The sequence below is a fragment of the Lonchura striata genome, chromosome 3 (genome assembly GCF_050655825.1).
Source record: "Lonchura striata isolate lonStrDom1 chromosome 3, ASM5065582v1, whole genome shotgun sequence".
NCBI lineage: Eukaryota > Metazoa > Chordata > Aves > Passeriformes > Estrildidae > Lonchura > Lonchura striata.
In genome coordinates, this window is record NC_140705.1 from 36261226 (window position 1) to 36281419 (window position 20194).

Genomic DNA, 20194 nt, shown 5'->3' on the forward strand with positions numbered 1-20194 from the left:
TTCTTTAAGACTTCTTTCTTTTAAAATTGCAAAACTCAAGATTATGTTGAGATTTCTAAAAAAGGTTGTCTGGGGTTTTTTTGTTTGTTTGTTTGTTTGTTTGTTTGTTTTTTCTTTTTCTAGTGCTGTAGGTTGTTATTAATCTGTACATGCTTTTTGAACATGGTTTCTGTAGCACCTTATGAGAGCTTATCTCTCCATTTGACATTAAAGACATCGTAGTGTGCCAGAGCCAAAAAAGCCATTAACTGTCTTCAGACTGGCATCCCTTTAAGAGTAACTTATTTCATAGCCCAGAAAAAGTATTAGAAAACATTCAGCATTTTTTAGAGATGATTAAGATGATCTAATGGAGCTGTTTCATCTCTGATGTCAGTAATTTGATGTTTTCATCTCATCGCTCACTTTATGTTGGTGTCACAAATTTTCTCTTGGCTATAAATATGGCCTGTAATTTCCATTATAGGCATATACAGAGTTTTCCATGAGTAAAATGCAGTTGGATTTTTCTTTGTGCTGAGAAGCATCAAGCTGCTCAGGGACTTTGCTGGTAAAAAACAGCAAAAAAAGGCTGTGAAAAAGGCTCAGAGAGGGGCTGTTGACCACTTTATCTGCTCACATTAATACCCAACCTGCATTGCTTGCATGGCAACCTGCTGGGAAACCTCCTTTGCACACCCAGGTACTGTCAGCTGACAGACCTTGGGTTGTTAGGGACTTCTGGACATGTATTCCCTGGGAGCAGCCCCATGGTGTTTCTTTGCACCCCTGTCATCTGCCACAGTGTGTAGCTTAAGCTGCAGAGCAGTTTGGGGGTGCTGCTGGCCGGGCTGTTGTGTTGGAAGTACAGTCCCTCAGTGGTGATGTCCCTGTCCTCCCCTCCTCGGGAGCTGGGGAGATGGCCTCGGGGCAGCATCACACTCCCAGACATGAGAACAGGGCTCTTCCAGGTCCCCCTCAACATGACAGTACATAAATGGCAAAATCTCTAAGGAGCCGTTTAACAAGAAATCTGCAGAGTTCAGCCTTGCTCACACCTACCTCACTCTGGCCACGTTGCTCAGCTACAAATTCAATCACCTGCTTTGCCTCTTTTGAAGTCTCTGCCTATGACGGTGTCTCTGCCACCAGCCTTTCTCCTGTTTGAAGTCCTTTGCCTGCATAGAACTTTGTTCTCTCACTTCTCACAGATTTAATCTGCTTTCTGCAGCTTGGCATCACTGCAGAAATGCAAGGTGAAACAGAAGAGAGATGAAAGAAAACCCCAGGATCTGAGAGATCCCATTTTACCTGCTGAGCATCCCTGCTGTTCAGGAGACACAGGTCTCCCTTGCCTTCTCCTGTTCATGTGTCACAAGCTGTGGAGCTTCTCCTGCTTTATGCACATTTATTTTGTGTTAGTCAGAGTTCTGTAAAAGAGAAGATGCTCAAGTAAAATGGAATAATTCTTGCTTTAAGACATTGTAAAATTCTTCAGAACATCAGCAAATTAGTAGGAAGATTCTTATCAGATAATGAATAAAACTAGATGTAGTAAAAAAACAGACCTCACAAGTACAAATTACCTTTCTGCATGTGAAGCAGTTTTATTGTATCCATATCCTTAGGTCACAGGGTAAATGATAGTGATCTTGCTTTTTAACTGGCAATTATTGATACGGTTTATTGGTACTCCAGGGGATTTAGCTTTTCAGTGAGTTGAGCTTTTGGTCCATGACTTTGGCAGAATATCTCAGACCCTCTGCTGGGGTGGGTGCAAGCATCTCTGCAAGTTCCCTCTGCAAGGGTGACACTGGCACAGCCTGAAGAGGAGGTGACACCTGCGGAGTAGCCCGGGAGCCAGCACCTAAGGCCTCATCTCAGGGAACACCTTAAGGGAGGGAGAGGAAAACCAGTGAGTCAGTGGAATGCCTTGCTTCCTTGCAAGTGGAAATAAAGGTCCCGGGAGCCTCCTGATGGCTGCGAGGGTGAAAGTCTCTGTGTGCACATCCACCACAGCATCGGCTGCCTGGATGTGGGCAGCTGCACAGTCCCCTGCCAAAGCCCCTGCTGCTTAAGCTGCCTTTGACCTCCTGCTTTTCACAGCCCATCTCTCAGCCTGGTACAGCTGCACCCCTGCTCTGTGCACCTTCCAGGGTCCTTTGACACAAACACCCATCGGACAGCCCCAAAACCCCATGGCTGAGGTCAGGGGCTCAGTATCATCCCCCCAGATGTGAAAGCCCTGCTGTGCCCACAAGGCCATCTTCTACATCCCTGGGGCACAGGGTCCACACAGCGCCCTTCTCCTGCCTCACACCACCTCCTCTGCCACATCTGCATCAGCAGGCCATGGTGTAACATATTGTACTCTTTAGGGAACAAGCTCAGCGCTCCTGGAATTAGAATCTGAGTGACGCTCTCTGAATCATAACCTTTAAAAAATAGCAGGGTTTGGGTTTTTTTGTCTATTTTTCCCACAGAGGAACAAAGCCGGATTTAAAGGTCTGCTGTGGGTGGATGATTGCAACCCTTGATCCCCAGCCAGAAGCATTACATTACATAAAGAGTTTTTTTCTTCATTAAGAATTAATCTGTGCTAACCAACTGTCAGCTGCTGGTAACGACCATTTATTAACATGCTGCCCTTTCTGGACTAGGGGCATTTAACTGACTTATTACATTAGATGTAATATGAAAATGCACTTATCCATATCCCAGGCATTCACGTGGCCCAGCTTTCCTCCTGTCTGCCCACGCATGTGCTGGTGCAGGGGAGCAAGGGCAGCCGGGCAGGGCAGGGCAGGGCCTCAGCCATCCTCCTGCCTGCCCACTGCCTGGCTGCAGGGCATAACCTCAGCTCACCAGCAGGCCAGCTGATAAAAGGGACCTGTCTGTATAAAGTCTTGCTTTGGATTATATCTGGGGGCATTATTTGCCTCCATGCCAGGAACCAACGTTTGCAGCAATGCTGTAGTCATGGAAAAGCCCTTCTAATCATTTACGGAATGAATGAGTTCATTGCTGGTCACGTCATTGGTTTATTCTGCCAGGTTGCATTTTTTTAGATGTGCAAAATGAGTGACTTCTGGGCTACCAGATAATCTTAACAGGTGTTATGGAAAAGCCAGGACTGTTGTTCAAGAAAGAGTTATCACCTCTCTGCAGTATAATGAAACATTTAATGAAAGAGATGAAAAACATATACACAAAAAAACAACAAAGAAAAAAATCAAATTCCAATGTCAAATCATGCCACTTCTGGAGAAGGAAATGGTGGATGCAATCAGGGCTTGTATAGCTTGATAGCAATAGGACAAGGGGAACCAGTTTTAAATGGATAGTTGGTAGGTTTAGATTAGACATTAGGAAAAAATTCTTTACTGTAAGAGTGGTGAGGCACTGGAACAGGTTGCCCAGAGAAGCTGTGGATGCCCCAACCCTGTAGATGTTCAAGGCCAGGTTGGATGGGGCTTTGAGTGACCTGATCGAGTGGAAAATGTCCTGCCCATGGCAGGGGAGTTGGAACAAGATGGTCTTTAAGGTCCCTTCCAACCCAAACCATTCTGTGATTGAAGTAAGGCTGTTGTGAGATTTTTCTGTAAACAAACTGGGAAACTCTGATGAAGATCTCAGACAAAGTGGAGGTCACTTAGTCCAGGGTAGTGAAGACCAGGGGAAACATGAGATGTATCTGCACAAATTTAGGTACATAAACTGTACATAAACTTTACTTCATACCCACAGGCTTAACTGACCCAGCAAGGGAGATTCAGCTGGGCTACCAGTGAATGCTTCCTAATTTTCAGGCTGGTTAACCACTGGTAGAAGCTCCCTGGAGAGGCTGTGGCATTGCAGGTTTTAAGAGCACTGTGCACAAGCACTTGCCAGAAATGGTTTAAATGTGGCCAATGGTGCCTTCAGGCACAGGAGCCTCAGCTGCCTGGTCACCCCCCAGCCCACTTTGGCCTGACTGTTGTGGCAGCACTTGGCAGAGCAGCCTTGTCTTGGTGGTGGGGACATGCCCCAGGACTATCATTGCCTGGCCAGAAAGGTTTCAGTGCTGGAGGTGTGTTGAGCCTCTCTGTGCTGTGCCTGAGACCTGGCACACACTGAGCCCTGGTGCCAAGTGTGCGTGCTCCACCCAAGCACTCAGGGAGCCCAGCTCAGCAGCTTCACCCTCCTTGCTCTTCCTGATCATGGACAAGCATTTTTCCACCTCTTTCTCTCTCCAGCCTGTTTCTGGGTGACTCCTGATCTCCTGTCAGTTGTAGGGGTGCCTGTTTGGCAGCAAGTGCATGTGAAGTCTTTGGCTCCATGAGCTGCTCTACTGACAGCAGAAGGTGGGGAGGCTGACATGGGAGATGGGTGTGGTGCTTGGGGTGGTGAGGGACCTCCAGGTTCAGGGAGGCAGCTGAGAAGTGACACCAGGGACAGTTTAACACCACAGTGCTAAGCCTAGAGGCTCATGAGATATTAACATCGAGGCATTCTGCCCCATACAGGCTGAGCCAGGACCCAGACATATGCCTTGGACCGGCTATGAAGCTTTGGGGCAGCCTCTAGCTTGGAAATGGATGTGCCTGGAAGCAACTGCAAGCATTTTATAGTTTAGGTGGCAGTTTAGCAGCATGGGTTAGAGTGATTGAGGAGTGAAACTCTGGGTTTAAGGTTCACCCTGGGTGGCTGCTCCAGTCCTGGGTGCACTGGTTGTCTTCTGTGGGCTGTGTTCTGGATCTACACCCACCATCAGGCCAGGCCATGACTCCTCTCACCATTGTGTGTTGTGCATCTACACAGACTTAATTGAGACCTGAAGTGAAAGTAAGGCTAGGACTTCTTTCTGAGTCCTTTCTGAGTAAACAAATGTTAATTTTTGTTATTTTTACAAGGCTTTTTTACCTCTTCCCAATTAAATTGCTTCAACTAACTGGATTCACATAGTAAGGAAACCTTACAGAGTTTGGATTTATGAAGCAGCCTCAATGGTCCCTTCCCTTGGCAGAGCACCAGCACAAAGGTTTTGCACTGGAGCTGTTAGTCACTTATTTTTATGGCTTTTGTCACCAGCTGAAACGTGGGAAGAATACTGACATTCTGTAATATTTACGTCAGCTGCCAGAGAACTGAGGAAGAGAAAGCATAAACGTTACAGCTGTGATTAAAGAAAAGCTGGAGAACCAAGGAGTAGCTAATGGCTTTGCAAAATACTGCCTTTGACACAGACACAAAAATACTTTCATTTGGAGGAGAGGACTTTTTTTTCTTCTTGCCTCTTTCCCTACTTTTGTTTCTTTTTAAAGAAAGCCATGTCCTGCTAAGCACTGCATAGCTGCATCTGCAGGAGGGTGGGGAAGGGAAGGGGAGAGCCCTTCTGTGGGAGACTGAGCATGGGTAAAAGGAAGCTGATGGGCAGCATCACTGCGGGGTACCATCACCACCAGACAGCTCCAGGCATTCCTGAAGAGGTTAATGAGGTATAGAACCACATACACAGAACTCCTGCCCCAGCCTCACTCTGTGTGAGCGGTGGTGACGGCTCATGGCAGCTCAGCAAGTACCATTTCCATTTAGGAGCTAAGTTCAAAATTGAATTGCATCTTCTCTCTCATTTATGGCACACAGTGCCCAAGAACCTGGGACAGATCATTTGATCCCAGGTAATCAGCAGGATTTTCCCATTTCCATCCTTTCATTTGCTTTCTGTGTCATACACCACCCCTTCTGCAAAACAAAGGAGATCTTAGAAGCAAGAGCTCCTTCTCCTCTTCCTCTCCTAGGTCACCACTGTGATGAAGGAAAGGTCTGAGGCAGCAGGAATCTGACAGGAAGATCCTGCAAACAGACACCACCTTTTCAGACTGAGCTGCAACCTCCCTCATGGATGGAACACAGAGAGAGCCCAACCTCAGCCTCAGAATAAGAGAAACTTCTTTCATTGCACCACCCTGGGAGCACCTCAGAGACCTTTGGGGCAAGGGGACACTGACCCCATGAAGAAAATATCTCACAGAGGCACAGGACTTGGACCAAGCCCTGAGGAAACGTCCCTTGTCACCTTCCCCAGGGTGAGTGTTTGCATCCATGGTGCCATCATGGATGGGGGCTGTGGTCAGGGTGATGACCACCTAGGTGGTTAGTGCCTCCAGGTCTGGCCAAGCAGGAGTTTCCTTTTCTTTGCTCTTCAGAGAGCCTTACAAAGTCCCCCCCACCAACACACCTGAGTACCCAGCAATAGGTGTTAAATGTCAAGGCCTCTATCCGGTGCAAATGATAGGATCTTTCTCCTGTGCAGGTCCTTGGAGAGCATCTTGTGTCCCTGCCCAACAGGTAAATAACTCTGACTTTCCTGTTTTGTGGAATGGCAGCTCTCCTGAAACTCTAGATGCAAGATGATTAGCATTTTCACTTGGAGGCTGCTGCAATTACAATTTGTGCAGAGCACTGAAGGTCTCCTCCCTTCTGTACAAAATAAATATATGGTCATTATGCACCTTAATAATAAAGGTTTAAAATTTCATGGTTGAAATTAATTTGGACCCTATTAAAAATCGAGATAAAATGGAAAGAGCCAGGAGGCTAGAGAGTTTTACAGCTCTAATGTTCTGTCCCGTTTCCCAAAATATATTTGTTCAAGTCATTCAAACTGTCATTACAATTAACTTGTACTTTCATTTCCCGCTCTGAATTCCCTCTAAGCTAAACACACAATTTTCTTCTATAAATCTGCAAGACAAGTAGAGCAGTAAAATCTTTCCTTCTTTTTTTCCACATCATTTATATGCATTTTGCACGGGTTGAGTTGCCAGGCAGTTTTCCTAAGCTAATTTCTATGGTTGCAAGTGCACGTACACACCCTCAGAGATCCCTAAAAGACTTGTGAAAGAAGTTCAATTTGGACAACTGGCCAAAAGGAGTCTTCAACATTTTCTTGAAGGGAGGAAATATTAAAAATCACGTGTCAAATTATCTGCTGAGGGCTTTGCCAGTTTGCTCTGGAGAGTGGGCAGTGCAGGACTGTCCTGATCCTTGTCTGCCTTGCAAAGAGAAGGCTGGGCACACATTCCATGCCATGCAGTCCCCATCTCTTCAGTGCTGCAGGATGAGCCAAGAGCCCACCAGGAGCTGGGCATATTTGGGTCTCTCTGTCCTGGTATGGAGGGGACTTTTCCCGTGGCTGCCATGGGCACATGGACCCTGACCAAGGAGCAGCTGATGATGCACATGGCCAGAACTGAGCCCAAACCTCTGGCCAGAATGGCTACACCACCTGCACTGCACCACCTCTCACGACTGCCTTGCAGCTGCTGGGGATCCCACCCCTTCTGGTAGAGGATAATCTTCTCATGCCCAAATCAAGGAGTGCCACATGTGATGTGTGATTCCCTGAGTACCTTGGTTCCCCTCAGCCTTGCCTCCACAGCAGGCCCTGCTCACCCTGGCAGTCTCTCCTGTCCTTCCACAAGAGCTGGATGCCAGGAGCGGTGCCTCTTCCGTGCTTGTGCGCAATTTCCCTTCTCTCTTCATCTGAAATGATAATTCCTCTGACCAGGAAAGTAATGACCCTGATACATTATTTCAAATGTCATTTGTGCAAAGCAATTAATCAGCTTAATGTGAGACTGGATTACATTTTAATTTTAATAGTGCTAAATTCTTGTGGTTTTTAAATAAATTTTCCGCTCTTTTACATTTCAGCAGGGCAGTATCTCACTTAGTTAGGCTGTACCTTGCTGTAATCTCTCCACTGTGGAAATTTGAAAGACAATAACCATTATTCAGTGGTTCAAGCATCAGCTTCACCCGTGCACATTTATTTTAGTTCCATAAGTCTGCATTAGGGATAATAGCTGAGATCTGGCAACTGGGACCTCAGAGCAGTTTTATCTTCCATTGGGAAGTGTGGAGACAATGTTTTCAAAGGCACAAAGCAGAAATTAAATGAGAAGTTCTCATTTGTAGTCAGATGGAGATTGAGATACATACCTGCCACTTGCTCTTTTGAAAATATGCCATTAACTGTAAAGCAATTATTAAACTTTCTTCAGTTGTGAGTTGCAGTTTTCACAAAAGGTCTCCACAGCTTATAACCGTGATTAACAGCTCCCTTTTCCCAAAGAGCTTTGCATACTTCAAAGTAGTCGCATGCTTCCACTACAGTTCTCCCACCTTTTGAAATGTTTCTTACTTGAAATCAATTACAAAGGAGGTGTTTATTCAAATCCTTTGCCCCTGGGTATCAGATTACAGGCAACAGATTTCCAAACAGAATTAAAATCACATTTTAAAGTTCACACCATGAAATTGACTCTTTCCCATCCTTTCAATCTGTTATTTTATTTTTTATGTTTGATTACAGCAATCAGCACAGTGGATTGTGCCCACTGCACAAGTTTAGCATCAGCAGTGCTTGTATCTTCTCAACACCTCCTTTTTCAGAAAAATAATGTAAGAGAACCTGTATTTCTTGGCTCATTTCTTGGCCCCTGACTGACAATAAGAGCCTTTTTTCCATTCAACATAGTAAGTTTTCTGGGCATAATAAATGGTAATTTACATACTATATATTACAATTTCACATATGGACACTATTGAACATAGGTGCACATCCCAGTGTCTTCCTTTGTTATACATTATGCTTGCACACACATTATACATATGTGCATATATCTATATAGTTACTTTTTTCTCAAAGACATGATTTGGTTAGAAGTAAAATTACAATGGAGCCAGACCTAGAATGAGAAGAGCCAATATTTGCAATTGGACCAAGTTGTCCAGAGAAGGCATTTTCATCAGTGACCTAAATTTGCCCAAATCTCCTGTGACTTCTGAAAATCCTCTCCTTCAGTAGGGTCATTGTCCATCTGCTCAGTGCTTCAGAGAATTGGGTTGCATCCATCAAACAGCATTCAGAGCCCAGCTTCAGGCACTCTCTCTCAAAACACTGGTTTTGGGACCTGGCAACTGGAAGTTAGACAATGCTCACAGAGTCCCTTTTAATCAAAGAGAAATCAAAGGTGAAATACATTACCAATACCACACTTCAAATATTTGTTCTAACTTCATGCCTAGCCAGTCTCCTCTGAATAAACAGAAGAATACAATTCATAATGCTGACTGAAGGAGAAGGCTTGGCTTTATTTGCATCTATACTTTTAATTTGCTGATTCAGTTAATAAGGAGTTTAAGTAATGCCTAAGATAGAGGAGGGATTTTTTTCGCTTTAGTGGAAAAACACCCTCTTGATGGTTTTATAGGCTGACAAAAGCAGACATCAATTTCCATCAGTTATGTACACATGCAGATAAAATAACAAAAAATCTCCAAAAGATGCCTATTAGACATTAGAACTATGGAATGCTAGGATGAAGAAGATAGGACCTAAAGGACATCTTTGCCATTACATAACTTCTAAGGGAACAGGAGGCATAGTAAAAAGAAATGGCAAAGTAAAGCACTAGAACCTCCTGGGTTTTGTATGCCAGGAGGCATTATTTATTGACAGCGCTCACTTTTGGGCTGTTTGTCTGCACTTATCCCTGGTTTAATATCATTGTAATGCAGGGGAGTTGTAATAGCATCATAAGACAGGAGAGATGCCTGCTTTTTTCCAGCTGGACTGATTCAGAGGATGCATTTGAAGAACTCACTGGTAAAATTGGATTCCCACTGGGTGACCTGCTCAGAAATCATAGGCATGCCCCACACACATGCTATCCAAGCCTGCTGAGCCCCTCAGCACCTTACAAGGTAGGTGAATCCTAGCACTCCTCACTTCCTAGATGGAGGAGCTGAGGCACTGCAAGGTTAAATGGCACGTGCTATGGGTAATGCTGAAAAACCAGCAAAACAGGGGGGGCACAGGAACCAAGTTTCTCACTCCCTGGACTCTCTGGTGGCTTCATGGTGCGGTTCTGCTGCTTTTCCCCAGCAAAGGTCCCTTTGTTGCAACTGTCCTACTGCCACCTGGGACATTGGCTCCTGTTTTACACTTAAAACTGCTAATGATGAAGAATGCACTGTTATGCCCAGGCTTTATCCTCTCAAAAGAAGAGTGGTCTATTTATTTAATATTTTTTGTGTCTTGTAGTGATCTCCACCTGTCAATGTGAGAAGTATCCAGGTTTCAGGTCCATGGGCAATGAGTGGTAAATGCACTCTCCTGTTGGCTCAGGAGACAAGTGGCAGGCTAGGCAATCCTGCCCCTCAGACACTGTCCTTCCTCTTCTTGCCAGCAATTTCAGGGCTGTGGTTTCTTGCTTTTATGACCAGACAGAACTCCATTCATGTCAGTTATTAACATGGCTGATTAAAGGGGAATATAGTTGTTAATTTTAGCTTTTCTCATCAATATTCTTTCCACTAAATTGGTGCCATCATCAGCTTGACTTAGGCAGTAATATTTGAGGCACAAGGGAAAACCTGGGTATTGTTGACAGGCAAGAGTTGACATTTTTCTGCTACTTTCTACATCCCCTGAGATTTAGGATGTAAGAATCCCTGCTATGTAAGCAGAAAATTTCATGTGCTGACAAATAATTATGGTTACATCAGTATTTTTGTTTCCTTTTTCTTTATTCTAACCTCAGTCCTGGCTCTTAACACATCAAGCTCTGCCCCCACTGCTCAGCTTCAGCTTGGTAAATAAGTGTTTTGATGTACATAATCTCCACAACAGCCAAAAAGTCATGGTGTTTTCTTAAAATAAGGAGCAGACAAACCTGAGCATTGCTGTCTTGTTGCTATCGTGTTTCTACATTTGGGGTTTGCTGTCAGTGTTGTTAGCAAAGGAAAGGGAGATATCATAGGACAGGAAAAGAACTGCCAAGCACATAAGCATGTTACAATGCTGTGTAGCAGCTTCAAAGGACTTACATCGACCTTAGACCCACAGTATTATCCTTGGCCACTTAATCTCTGATATGCCTCTGTTTCTGCAGAGAGGTTCTGGCAGACATGTATCCCTTTTGATCCCAAATGCCTGAACAGAAGGGCATTGTGTTGACTGGGAGAGGCACATTGGGATATACAGTTTGTCTGTGGGCTGCAGTTTGTAATCTAGAAAAAACCCGGCTGACTCAATCATACCACCTGTGCTTTGTAACCAGCCCAGCTCATCCTGGCCAGCCAGCTGTCCTAATGGTACTGATGAAGGTCCTATCCAGACAGAAAGCAGAATCTCTACCCTTAAAGGAGGTGTTCTTCACAAAACAATGGAAAAAATTATGTTTATGTGCCAAAGAAAGATCAAAAGCATTTTCTCAGAAGTAAAGTGTTCATTCAGTTTCCTTACAGGAGAAGCGCTGTCCAGACTTCCCCACACAAGTTGCATGTATTTATTTATTTATTTATTTATTTATTCCTTACAGCTCACATGAACACTGTCTTTGGTTGTCCATTGCACAACAGGTACCATCCATATGGCCAGCCCCAAAAGAGCATCCAGCACCTTTTGGCTGTATGGTGGACGTGTATTTTCAAGTATGAGAGATGGCATGTGTCATAAAGCACATGGGAGCAAGGGGGTGGGCTGGAAACCAACCAGCACAGCAAGTTCCTCCATGAGGCCTGCACATGGAATTGCCTCCTGGGGGCTTTGTCCTCCCATTTACACTTCAAAGAAGCAATACAATAATCAGGTTGCTAGCATTGTTTCCAGCTAAGACAAAAAAAAAAAAAAAGTACCAACTAAAGTGTTTTGTAGACATCTTCTGATTCAGAAGTGCCAGCATGCTTAGCTAAATACAGACCAATATATCAAATTAAAAAATATATAGGTGCCTGGGAATATTAACCTTGAATATTTATCAATTGCATGGGTATTCTGGATGATGCGCAAGCCCACATGGCCCTTCAGGCCTCTCTTCCTTGATGAATTGGATTCATTGCTCATAGCTAGATGCACAACCGTCTTTTCTGGTTTCTCCTCTTCTGGTACCATCTGGTTTCTGGTATATCCTGCCAGGCTGTTGGCATCAGATTCACTGTAGTTTCCATCCAGCATCATAGTTTTCGAGTGAGGTATTCCACATGAACACGAAAACTAGGAACATAAACAAGAAACATAGCTGAATATTGGAAAAACATGTAAGCAACTGAAATGATGCCTTTCTATTAACAGACAGCTTGTAAATAGTTGAGGTCAAAATTTTGATTGAGATATTTTAAGTTTCTCTTTGAACAAAAAGGTCTTTTTTTTTTTTTTTTTTTTTGCTTGTTTTCAAAAGGAAGAAACAGGGTTTATCTATACTGCTTGGACAAACAGCTTCAGAAAAGATTATGAAGTGCTTTAGTAGACATATAATCTAAGCAAAAGGTCTTCTTAGGTAGCTGTTGTTCAGCCTCACTGTCTTGAGATTCCTTATTATTTATTCTTTGTCTTTATAAATATTCATGGGCAAGATGCAGTTTAATCTCTGGAAATGGCTTATCCAGTACATGTTATGGGAAGAAAAAGGCCAAGTTCTGGGTTTACAGATACACATGCTTTCTTCATAAATCTGATTTTAAACCAAGCAGAGGACCAGCTAAAAGCATAATGTTAAATCCCAGCTCTTTTGAAGCTAATAGCAAAATTTGTATTGATTTCAGAAGCACCAGCATGCATCCTACAACATGCCAATGCATAGAGATAGAATTTTAAATAGGAAATGTAGTCTTTGATCATTCAAAACCTTCAGTTTTCCTGTCCCAGCAATATGGATTATGTATTTGCATACAATGTAAATGTCCAAATGTCTCCAAAATGTCCTTTCTGCTAGGAATTCCCGTCTCTGATTTCCTACCAATTTCCTTACCCAATAATACTCCACCAACTTCGATGTGTGGGTTTTCCAAGAACTTGCTTTCAAAGATATGTTCAGCTAAAACAAATGCAGTCAAGGCTTTTCCTTCAAATTATTTAAACAACAGATCACATTGCTTATTGAAAACCTTAAAATAAACTTAAGGATTATTTTCTGTGTTCTTGGCATAATCAAAAGGTTATATCAGCATATCGGCAGGTTGTGTTCAGAAAAACATGACAAGTTAGTAGCCTTCTTACTTTACTTTTTTTGAGCACTGCATGAGTACAACTGAATATCAAGTGGGTTTTAAGACATTTTATTCTAAGCAGGCACACTTTGAAAAACCCACACCCCAAAACTAACAAAACCAAACCAAGAGAACAAAACCAGAGTGCAGCTCCCCAAAAAGGACTGCTGTGATTTAACCCCAGCTGACAAATAAGCATCATGCAGTCACTCACTCAACCCACCTTCCCGCCTGAACTCCAGAGGGTTATGGAAAAGAATCAAATGTAAAACTTGTAGATTGAGATAAGAATAGTTGAATAATTGAAATGTGTTCTATGGTGTGGAATATTGCTTTGGCTCATTTGGGTCACCTGTCCTGGTCATGTTCCCTCCCAACATTTTTAGTTTACCTCCTCACTGGCAGAGCATGAGACACATAAACTCAGGATAAAAACAATTTAGCAACAATATTATTCTCACACTGAATTCAAAACACTATACTGTACCACTACTGAAATGAAACTAACTCTAACTAGGTTGCCAGCCTAAACCAGAATAATACCAAACCATGAAAAAAACCACAGAGGAGAATTTCACATCACACTCTTCATCATGAACTGACAGGTCCAGGAGATGATGGCTGCGTGTGAAGCACAGCAGTTACAATAACAAGCTAATTGCTGCAGGACTCAGCAGAGAAAGCAATTCTGCAGATTTACTGTCAACCCCAGGTCAAATTAGAGTTCCCATGGCTTCATGTACATGTGATGACAGCCACCTCTATGGACAAGAGAGCCTGACGTGCTAGAAACCCACCTCCACAGAACCTAAAATTACACTCATCCTCACATAGGCATGTACATGCAGGGGTGCACTATGTAATTTCACCCTGCAGGACTTTTAGCTTATGTCTACAATAATAATTCAAAAACTGCCAAAGAGCCTCTTTGGACATGGGAATGCAGCTGATTTACTATCAAAGTGTCAGAGAGGTCTCTGGCCTCTCTCAGCCCAGTGAACACTGAGAAGTTCCCAGGTATGGGCTGGGAATAAGCATGGGGCCACAGACCTTTTGCCATGGGCATTTCACAGCAGCTCCTGTGATCTTAAGGAAGAGAAGGTTTTGTTTTAGATACCGCATGTCTTTGTCTCTGCCACATTTAATTTCTTAATGTAGACATAACATAGAGCTCTCTTCTGGGCAGCCTTACATGTTCATACTAGAACTTTTGGGGTCTTTCATTGGGAGCAGCTCTGGCTGATAACATCTGCATCTACTGTGAGAAATGCCTCTTCTGCTTCTTCAAGAGCTTCTTCCTCAAATAATGGTATTTATTATCTCTGTTCCCATTTTCCCTACTGAAGAATAATACTGTCACACATTGAAGACTGGGTACTATATTTTCCCTTCTGCAGTAAAAAGGAATTTGCTGAAGATAGCAACATACAAGACTCAATAAAGGGCAGATTTATTATATAAATAACAAGCTACGCCATCACTGGATGTGACAAAAAAAAAAAAAATCCAAAAAACTTAGCAGAAAATTAACAAACCCTCTTAAGTTCATTTAATCCCTCCAGTACAGTTAAAAACAGGGAAGAGTTTTCATCTTAAAAAAAAATGCAGGTTTGTTCTAGGCAAGTCAAACTTAGCAAGGATATTTCTTGTTATTTCCCATGCCCTGCCAAGATGCCATATTCTTTGGACATGGGATGCCTGAGCAGGGCTGGCGAAAATGTCACAGACCACTGCTCACGTGCAGAAAGTCAGATACACTGGAGTCACTGTGCTTGTACAGAGCATCTCAACCTTGTATTGCAGAGAACTGCTGGGCCCCAGGTGCAGGCTAGGAGGGGCAGAAATTAAGATACTCAGACACTGTCAAAGCAGCTTTCCAGAATCATAATGCTGTTGAGAAGGCCTTTAAGAAAGGTAAAATTTCATCACAGAAGTCTGGCAAATTTATCCAGTTTGTTTTTTTTTTAAAGTATCTAATTACATTTTTTTACAGTATGCCAACTGAGAAAGGTGCTGGGCTGTTATGGGGTTTGTGCTGTTCTTCAAGAAAGTAATAGGGAGAAAAGGAAGGGAAAGATAAGGACATGCAAAACTAAAAGAGTAGCTCATAGAGGGAAATAACAGCATGCTTAAATTGTATGAAAGATGATGTCTGCATTGGCATTTCCAACAAGATTATACAAATTTCTCCAGGAGTCAAAGACAGTAGGTTACCAGTAGGCTAATGTGAGTTCCTACTGGAAAGAAAGAAACTGTAAAACATGGTGATATTCTGGGTGTATGGTAACTGAAAAAAATTGCTTCTAAGCTTTAGTGTTCAAAAGACAATGGTGCTTTGTTTAATCACAAAGAAGGGCCTAGAAGTCTATAAAATATCTCAGGCTGGGAAGGACTTCAGGGAATCTCTAGTCCTATGTCCTGCTTGTAGCAGAGCCAAGATGATCAGGATGTATCAGGTCTTGAAACGCTCCAGGGATGCAGGATAAGACCTTTTATAGCACATTAAGAAGTACAAGCATAAACTTACTGACTGCTGTTTGTGTTTGGTGATGGGAAACACCTCCACTATTACATCCATTAAATCCAGCTTCCAGAGGGAGGAAACTAATAATTTGCACCAAATAACACCTTTAGCTTACTAAACAAGAATCGTGGCAGTTGCAGTGACGCATCAGGCTTTATATTTTCCCCCCTTGCCATTCCCTCTCATTTCCAGGTTGCACTCTTTCCCAGTTCAGATCACACTCTCTTCTCTGATGTTTCTATGAAGATCCATAAGATCAAATCCTGTTTTTCTGTATTAGCAATTCAGCCTGAGGTGGAGTGGTCTAAACAGACCCAATTACACACATGGTTGTCAATGTTTTCCCATTAACAGACAGTCAATATAAAGACAGATCATCTGTAAGGGGAAAAAAAGGAAATAAGTGGATGGCAAAAGTGTTTCTCACCCTCTCCCGCAGTTTCCTCTCCTTCCTCTCTTGCACCGTTGTCAGGTAATTCACAGCTGCGTATTCCAACACCGAGAGGAAGACAAACACAAAACTGACCCACAGGTAAATGTCCACTGCTTTGATGTAGGAAACACGAGGCATGGAGGCGTTCACCCCAGTGATGATCGTGGACATGGTCAGCACGGTGGTTATCCCTGTAAAGAACCAAGAGAAAGAAATGCTATTGACTGATACATTCCATAAGGGTTTTTTCCTAGAAAAACAGAAATTATGGCCCACATGATGGTCTGAAAGATGTTCATTTTGAACATCTTTACCATGTGTGCAAAGTAGCTCTTCTGCTAATGCAGAATTATTCCCCTGCCTACAGTTTTGTGCTTATGATGAGGTGAGTTTTAAGAAGCAATGGAGCAGCCAACATTTTGCATTTAACAAACAGCATTTAATTCCCTCCTTAAACTCCAGGGTTTAAACACAAGGCTGTTAAAACATATTTTTACACACCTAATCCTAAGATCAGGTCTGCTAAGACCAGTGGTGACAAGGACTCCTGTTTCCTAGCTGTACCATTCTGTGTTACAACTTCATTTTTAAAGACCACACAATTTTCTGTCTTGAGCTACATAAAAGTGAGGAAGACTGCTAAATGATGAAGGACTTAGAACAAAGTGCAAGTTATACATTATATTAATCATCAAATAAAACCACCGTTTGCTTGCACAGTATCTTCAACCATCAAAATGAACAGTTAGTTCCCTTTCCTGCCAAAACCTTCACGTTCAAAGCTTTTCACACAGCCATGGCTTGTTGCAGTTGTTCTCACCCAAAGAGACTCTGGCAGGAACTGCTCGTCGGTCAATCCAGAAGGACACCCAGGACAACATGACCATGAGAGTGGCAGGGAAGTAGGTTTGGAGCAGGAAGAAAAAGATGTGTCGGCGTAACGTGAAATTTATATAGAGGCGATTGTACCAACCTTTGAGAGAGGAGGAAAGCCAGGAGAAGTGAGAACAGCTTGGACAGCAGGTACAAGGAGACAAGATCTTTCTTTGGTTCTTTTATTTCTAAGACTACTAAACCAAGAAACTGAGTTTTCAAACAGGTTGTGAAGGCTACACTTCAGTGACATAATCCCAAGAACCCCCTCAAAGCAATTAACACAGCATTAGGTTTAGCAATAGTATGACATCAGAAAAGGTCAATACCTGTGCTACTGTAGAAAGCCAGTCTTGATGTGGTGTGGAATTTTTGTATCAAAAACTGAGACAAAGAAATTTTTTCATCAGTTTTCAGAGATTCATTCCCATTTTTCCAATACAGCATCAGATCTTCATCAGTGTAAGCATCTTAGGGAAAGAAGAAATACAATGTTATGTGACTTTAGCTTAGAGGTTCAATAAAAGTTAATACATCCAGTCTTTGGCATGAACTAATGCCACAAGTAAGTTTGCCAACAACAAAGGAGTTCAAAAGATCTTGTCATATAATATACTGTGACAACAACAAAAATCATGATTCAAGATTCAAGAAAACAAATCCTCTTTTTACTTCACATTGAAATGACAGTTAGAATGGTACTCTTCTGAACATCACAGACTAAAAATAGATGATAGCTCAGGAAATAATCATGGGTAAAACACCTTAATTTAGAGGAAGGAGGAAGCACGGACACTTCAAACTATCTTAGAATGATAAAAGCAAAAGGGATAGGTGAGAAGCAAAAGCCCAGAAATACGTTAAAATTATAAATGAAAAACACAGAGAATTTGTTCACTAAGTAACAGGAATGGGAAATGAGAAAAGGGTTATCAAGATCATCAGGGACAGGAGCACATGGCTTAGGGACAAGAGGCTGGGGAACAGGGTTTGTTCAGCTGGGAGAAGAGCAGCCTGTGGTGGGGTCCAGCTGCTGCACTGCTGACCCTCATGGAGAAGGTGGCAGCAGCCTTTTCCCAGATGCTTTGACAAATGGAGAATGGAAGGACAAGAGGCAAAGGCTGTAGGTCCAGAAAAGTACTGTTCCCAAGCAGGAAAAAAGAAAACATTTTCAGGATCAGAGCTGTCAAATATTTGAGCGTGTTGTAGAGAAAAGTTGTGGAGCCTGAATTATCTTGCTCAAAAGATAATTCTTTGTCCAAATGGACACAGGCCCAAGCAACTTATGAAGACCTCCCTGCTCTCAGCAGAGTATTGGAGCAGCTGACCTCAAGGTCAGTGAAAACTATCCTCTGATTCTAATTCTGGTTTTTTGCAGAGGAACATTCAGTTAAATAGCTGGGAGGACATCAAAACAACCAGATATTAGGCTTACCATACACTGGAGAAAGTCTACCAAAAAATCCTACTGTTCACATTACTTTCTCCACCAAAGCTGAGCCCAGATCACAATGTTTACAGGATCAGGATTATGTCATAGGATGTTTCCCTTGCAAATTCTCGTCTTGCAGCACAAAGACTAGATACACAATACTGCTGAGTCAACAGGACTCCTAGTAACTCTGATGAACTATTTTTTCAGGCTCTAAAATAGACAGTATTTTGAAACATGTCCAGTGAAATGTTTGTGCAGCCAGCCATGGAGAACATCTAGCTAGAAACACGGATACAACATACAGCTTTCCAGCTCCAGAGAACATGTCTGAGAGTCCAGGGGGAAGTGGCTGAAGTCCATGTTGCACATTGCTGTCACTGTGACCCTAGAAATTAAAAATGAGAAAAGCTGAATTTTATCACAGATAATTATTCTGCAGATTTTAAGCCACAAATATTGCATGATGTTTGCAAAAAAATCCACAGGAAAATGCCTACAAATTCTCCATATTCAAGCTAGATGGATTATACACAGAAACTCCAAAAATGTAATTTCAATATCAAGGAACAAAAACACTATCCTGGATGTTACTCTTATACTAATGTCAGTACAGGTATTTCCACTGTGTTTTTTATCCAACTGTTTTCCTACAAGACTACAATGCAAAGTAGCTTCACTATTTACAGTTGAATATTCCCTTATGTGCAGTTTAATTAAGGTTTCCACATTTTCCTCATTGCCCAGTTCCCTCCATAGTCACTCCCAGAATGACCCAAGCCTGAGGAATATGACCATCCTTATTGTAAACCACAAAATTCCTTCAGTACATATATTATTAAGGCAAAAGCAGTTTCATACAGCTCCCAATAAACCCTTTTAATCTGAGGGGGTGTATTTCTGGGGCAGGGGATGTAAAATGAGTGCAGCTGGTTTTCAGCAAGTGAAATTTGCTTCTGTTAAGTTTTTGTCTTAGCTAAAAAGCTACAGAATCACAGCTCCAGTTTCTAAACTAGTCCAGTTGTGCACAACATTACATAAGAAATTTTCCAGTGGGTCAGTGAACTTTCTCTTGCAGATGGATTTGCAGTGGAGCTCCCGATTTAGGAGGGGCAAATGAGCTGTGACTCATCGTTTCAGAGGCTGACTTACGTTGGTTGTGACCATTTTCTAGATGCATTGCAGATGTTGATAAAGGACTTCTCCTCTGTTCCAGGGATTGTGATCCAAATCCTACCCTGACCTACACACTCATCATCCCTGAAAGGCACATGCTGTTCATTTTGACTATGAACTAGAGCAAAATTTTGCCATTTGAGCAAAATTTAAAGAATGTTTTGGGGATATGCTCCAGAAGGTATCCTGCAACAATGACCTCCCCTAACTGTGTGTAGCATTTCAGCATTGTATAACTCAGTCTCATTAAAGTGTGTTGTTTTCTTTCTCCAGCATCACCTGAACTGTGGCACAGCCTGTGTGGTCAGTAACAATTTGTTAGTCAGGGCCAGAACAGAAACTCAGCTCATCAATATGATATTCCTCAATTAGAGTGCAGTGTCCAGGTGGCTTTGAAGACCCAAGGCCCTAAACAGGAATGAAATACCCCCCAGTCCACTGCCAATCCCATTCAAACATCTCAAGATATCTGAGGGCATTCCCAGCACCAGTGGACACCCATGCTTTTTCAGCTGGATATTGTTCTGAGTGTTCTAAACACCACCAGGCCCAAATGCCATGGAGATTTTTTTTCTCCTTGGATTTTACATATCAAATTATCCATTTAACAATTGTGCAATCGGCTGTGGTTAACTCACAGGCTTCTCTCTTGTGGGTAACATTAAATAGCCACATCACCTCCTCAGCTGGTCACAGAAATAAATTTAATAGAAAACCTTTCCAAGATTTTGAAAATCAT

General features: G+C 42.6%; 1 protein-coding gene and 1 long non-coding RNA gene across 3 annotated transcripts in view; one reads left to right on the plus strand and one right to left on the minus strand.

Annotated features, from left to right (window-relative positions):
• Positions 1–20194, plus strand: part of LOC146767860 (uncharacterized) — a 65514-nt gene that overhangs the window by 24896 nt on the left and 20424 nt on the right. Inside the window, exon 4 of the long non-coding RNA XR_014954237.1 lies at positions 5760–6047. This is a non-coding gene — a long non-coding RNA (uncharacterized LOC146767860). The remainder of the gene's footprint in view (positions 1–5759; positions 6048–20194) is intronic.
• The window catches only part of LOC110479169 (gamma-aminobutyric acid receptor subunit rho-2), a 34033-nt gene continuing 22136 nt past the window's right edge, over positions 8298–20194 (minus strand). For both annotated transcript variants that reach the window (XM_021546248.4, XM_085576443.1), the window contains exons 5-9: positions 18585–18667; positions 17177–17317; positions 16795–16947; positions 15969–16165; positions 8298–12025 (exon numbers count right to left, since the gene is read on the minus strand). In XM_021546248.4, the coding sequence (XP_021401923.1) occupies positions 11717–12025; positions 15969–16165; positions 16795–16947; positions 17177–17317; positions 18585–18667 (883 nt within the window). In that variant the 3' untranslated portion in view covers positions 8298–11716. The remainder of the gene's footprint in view (positions 12026–15968; positions 16166–16794; positions 16948–17176; positions 17318–18584; positions 18668–20194) is intronic.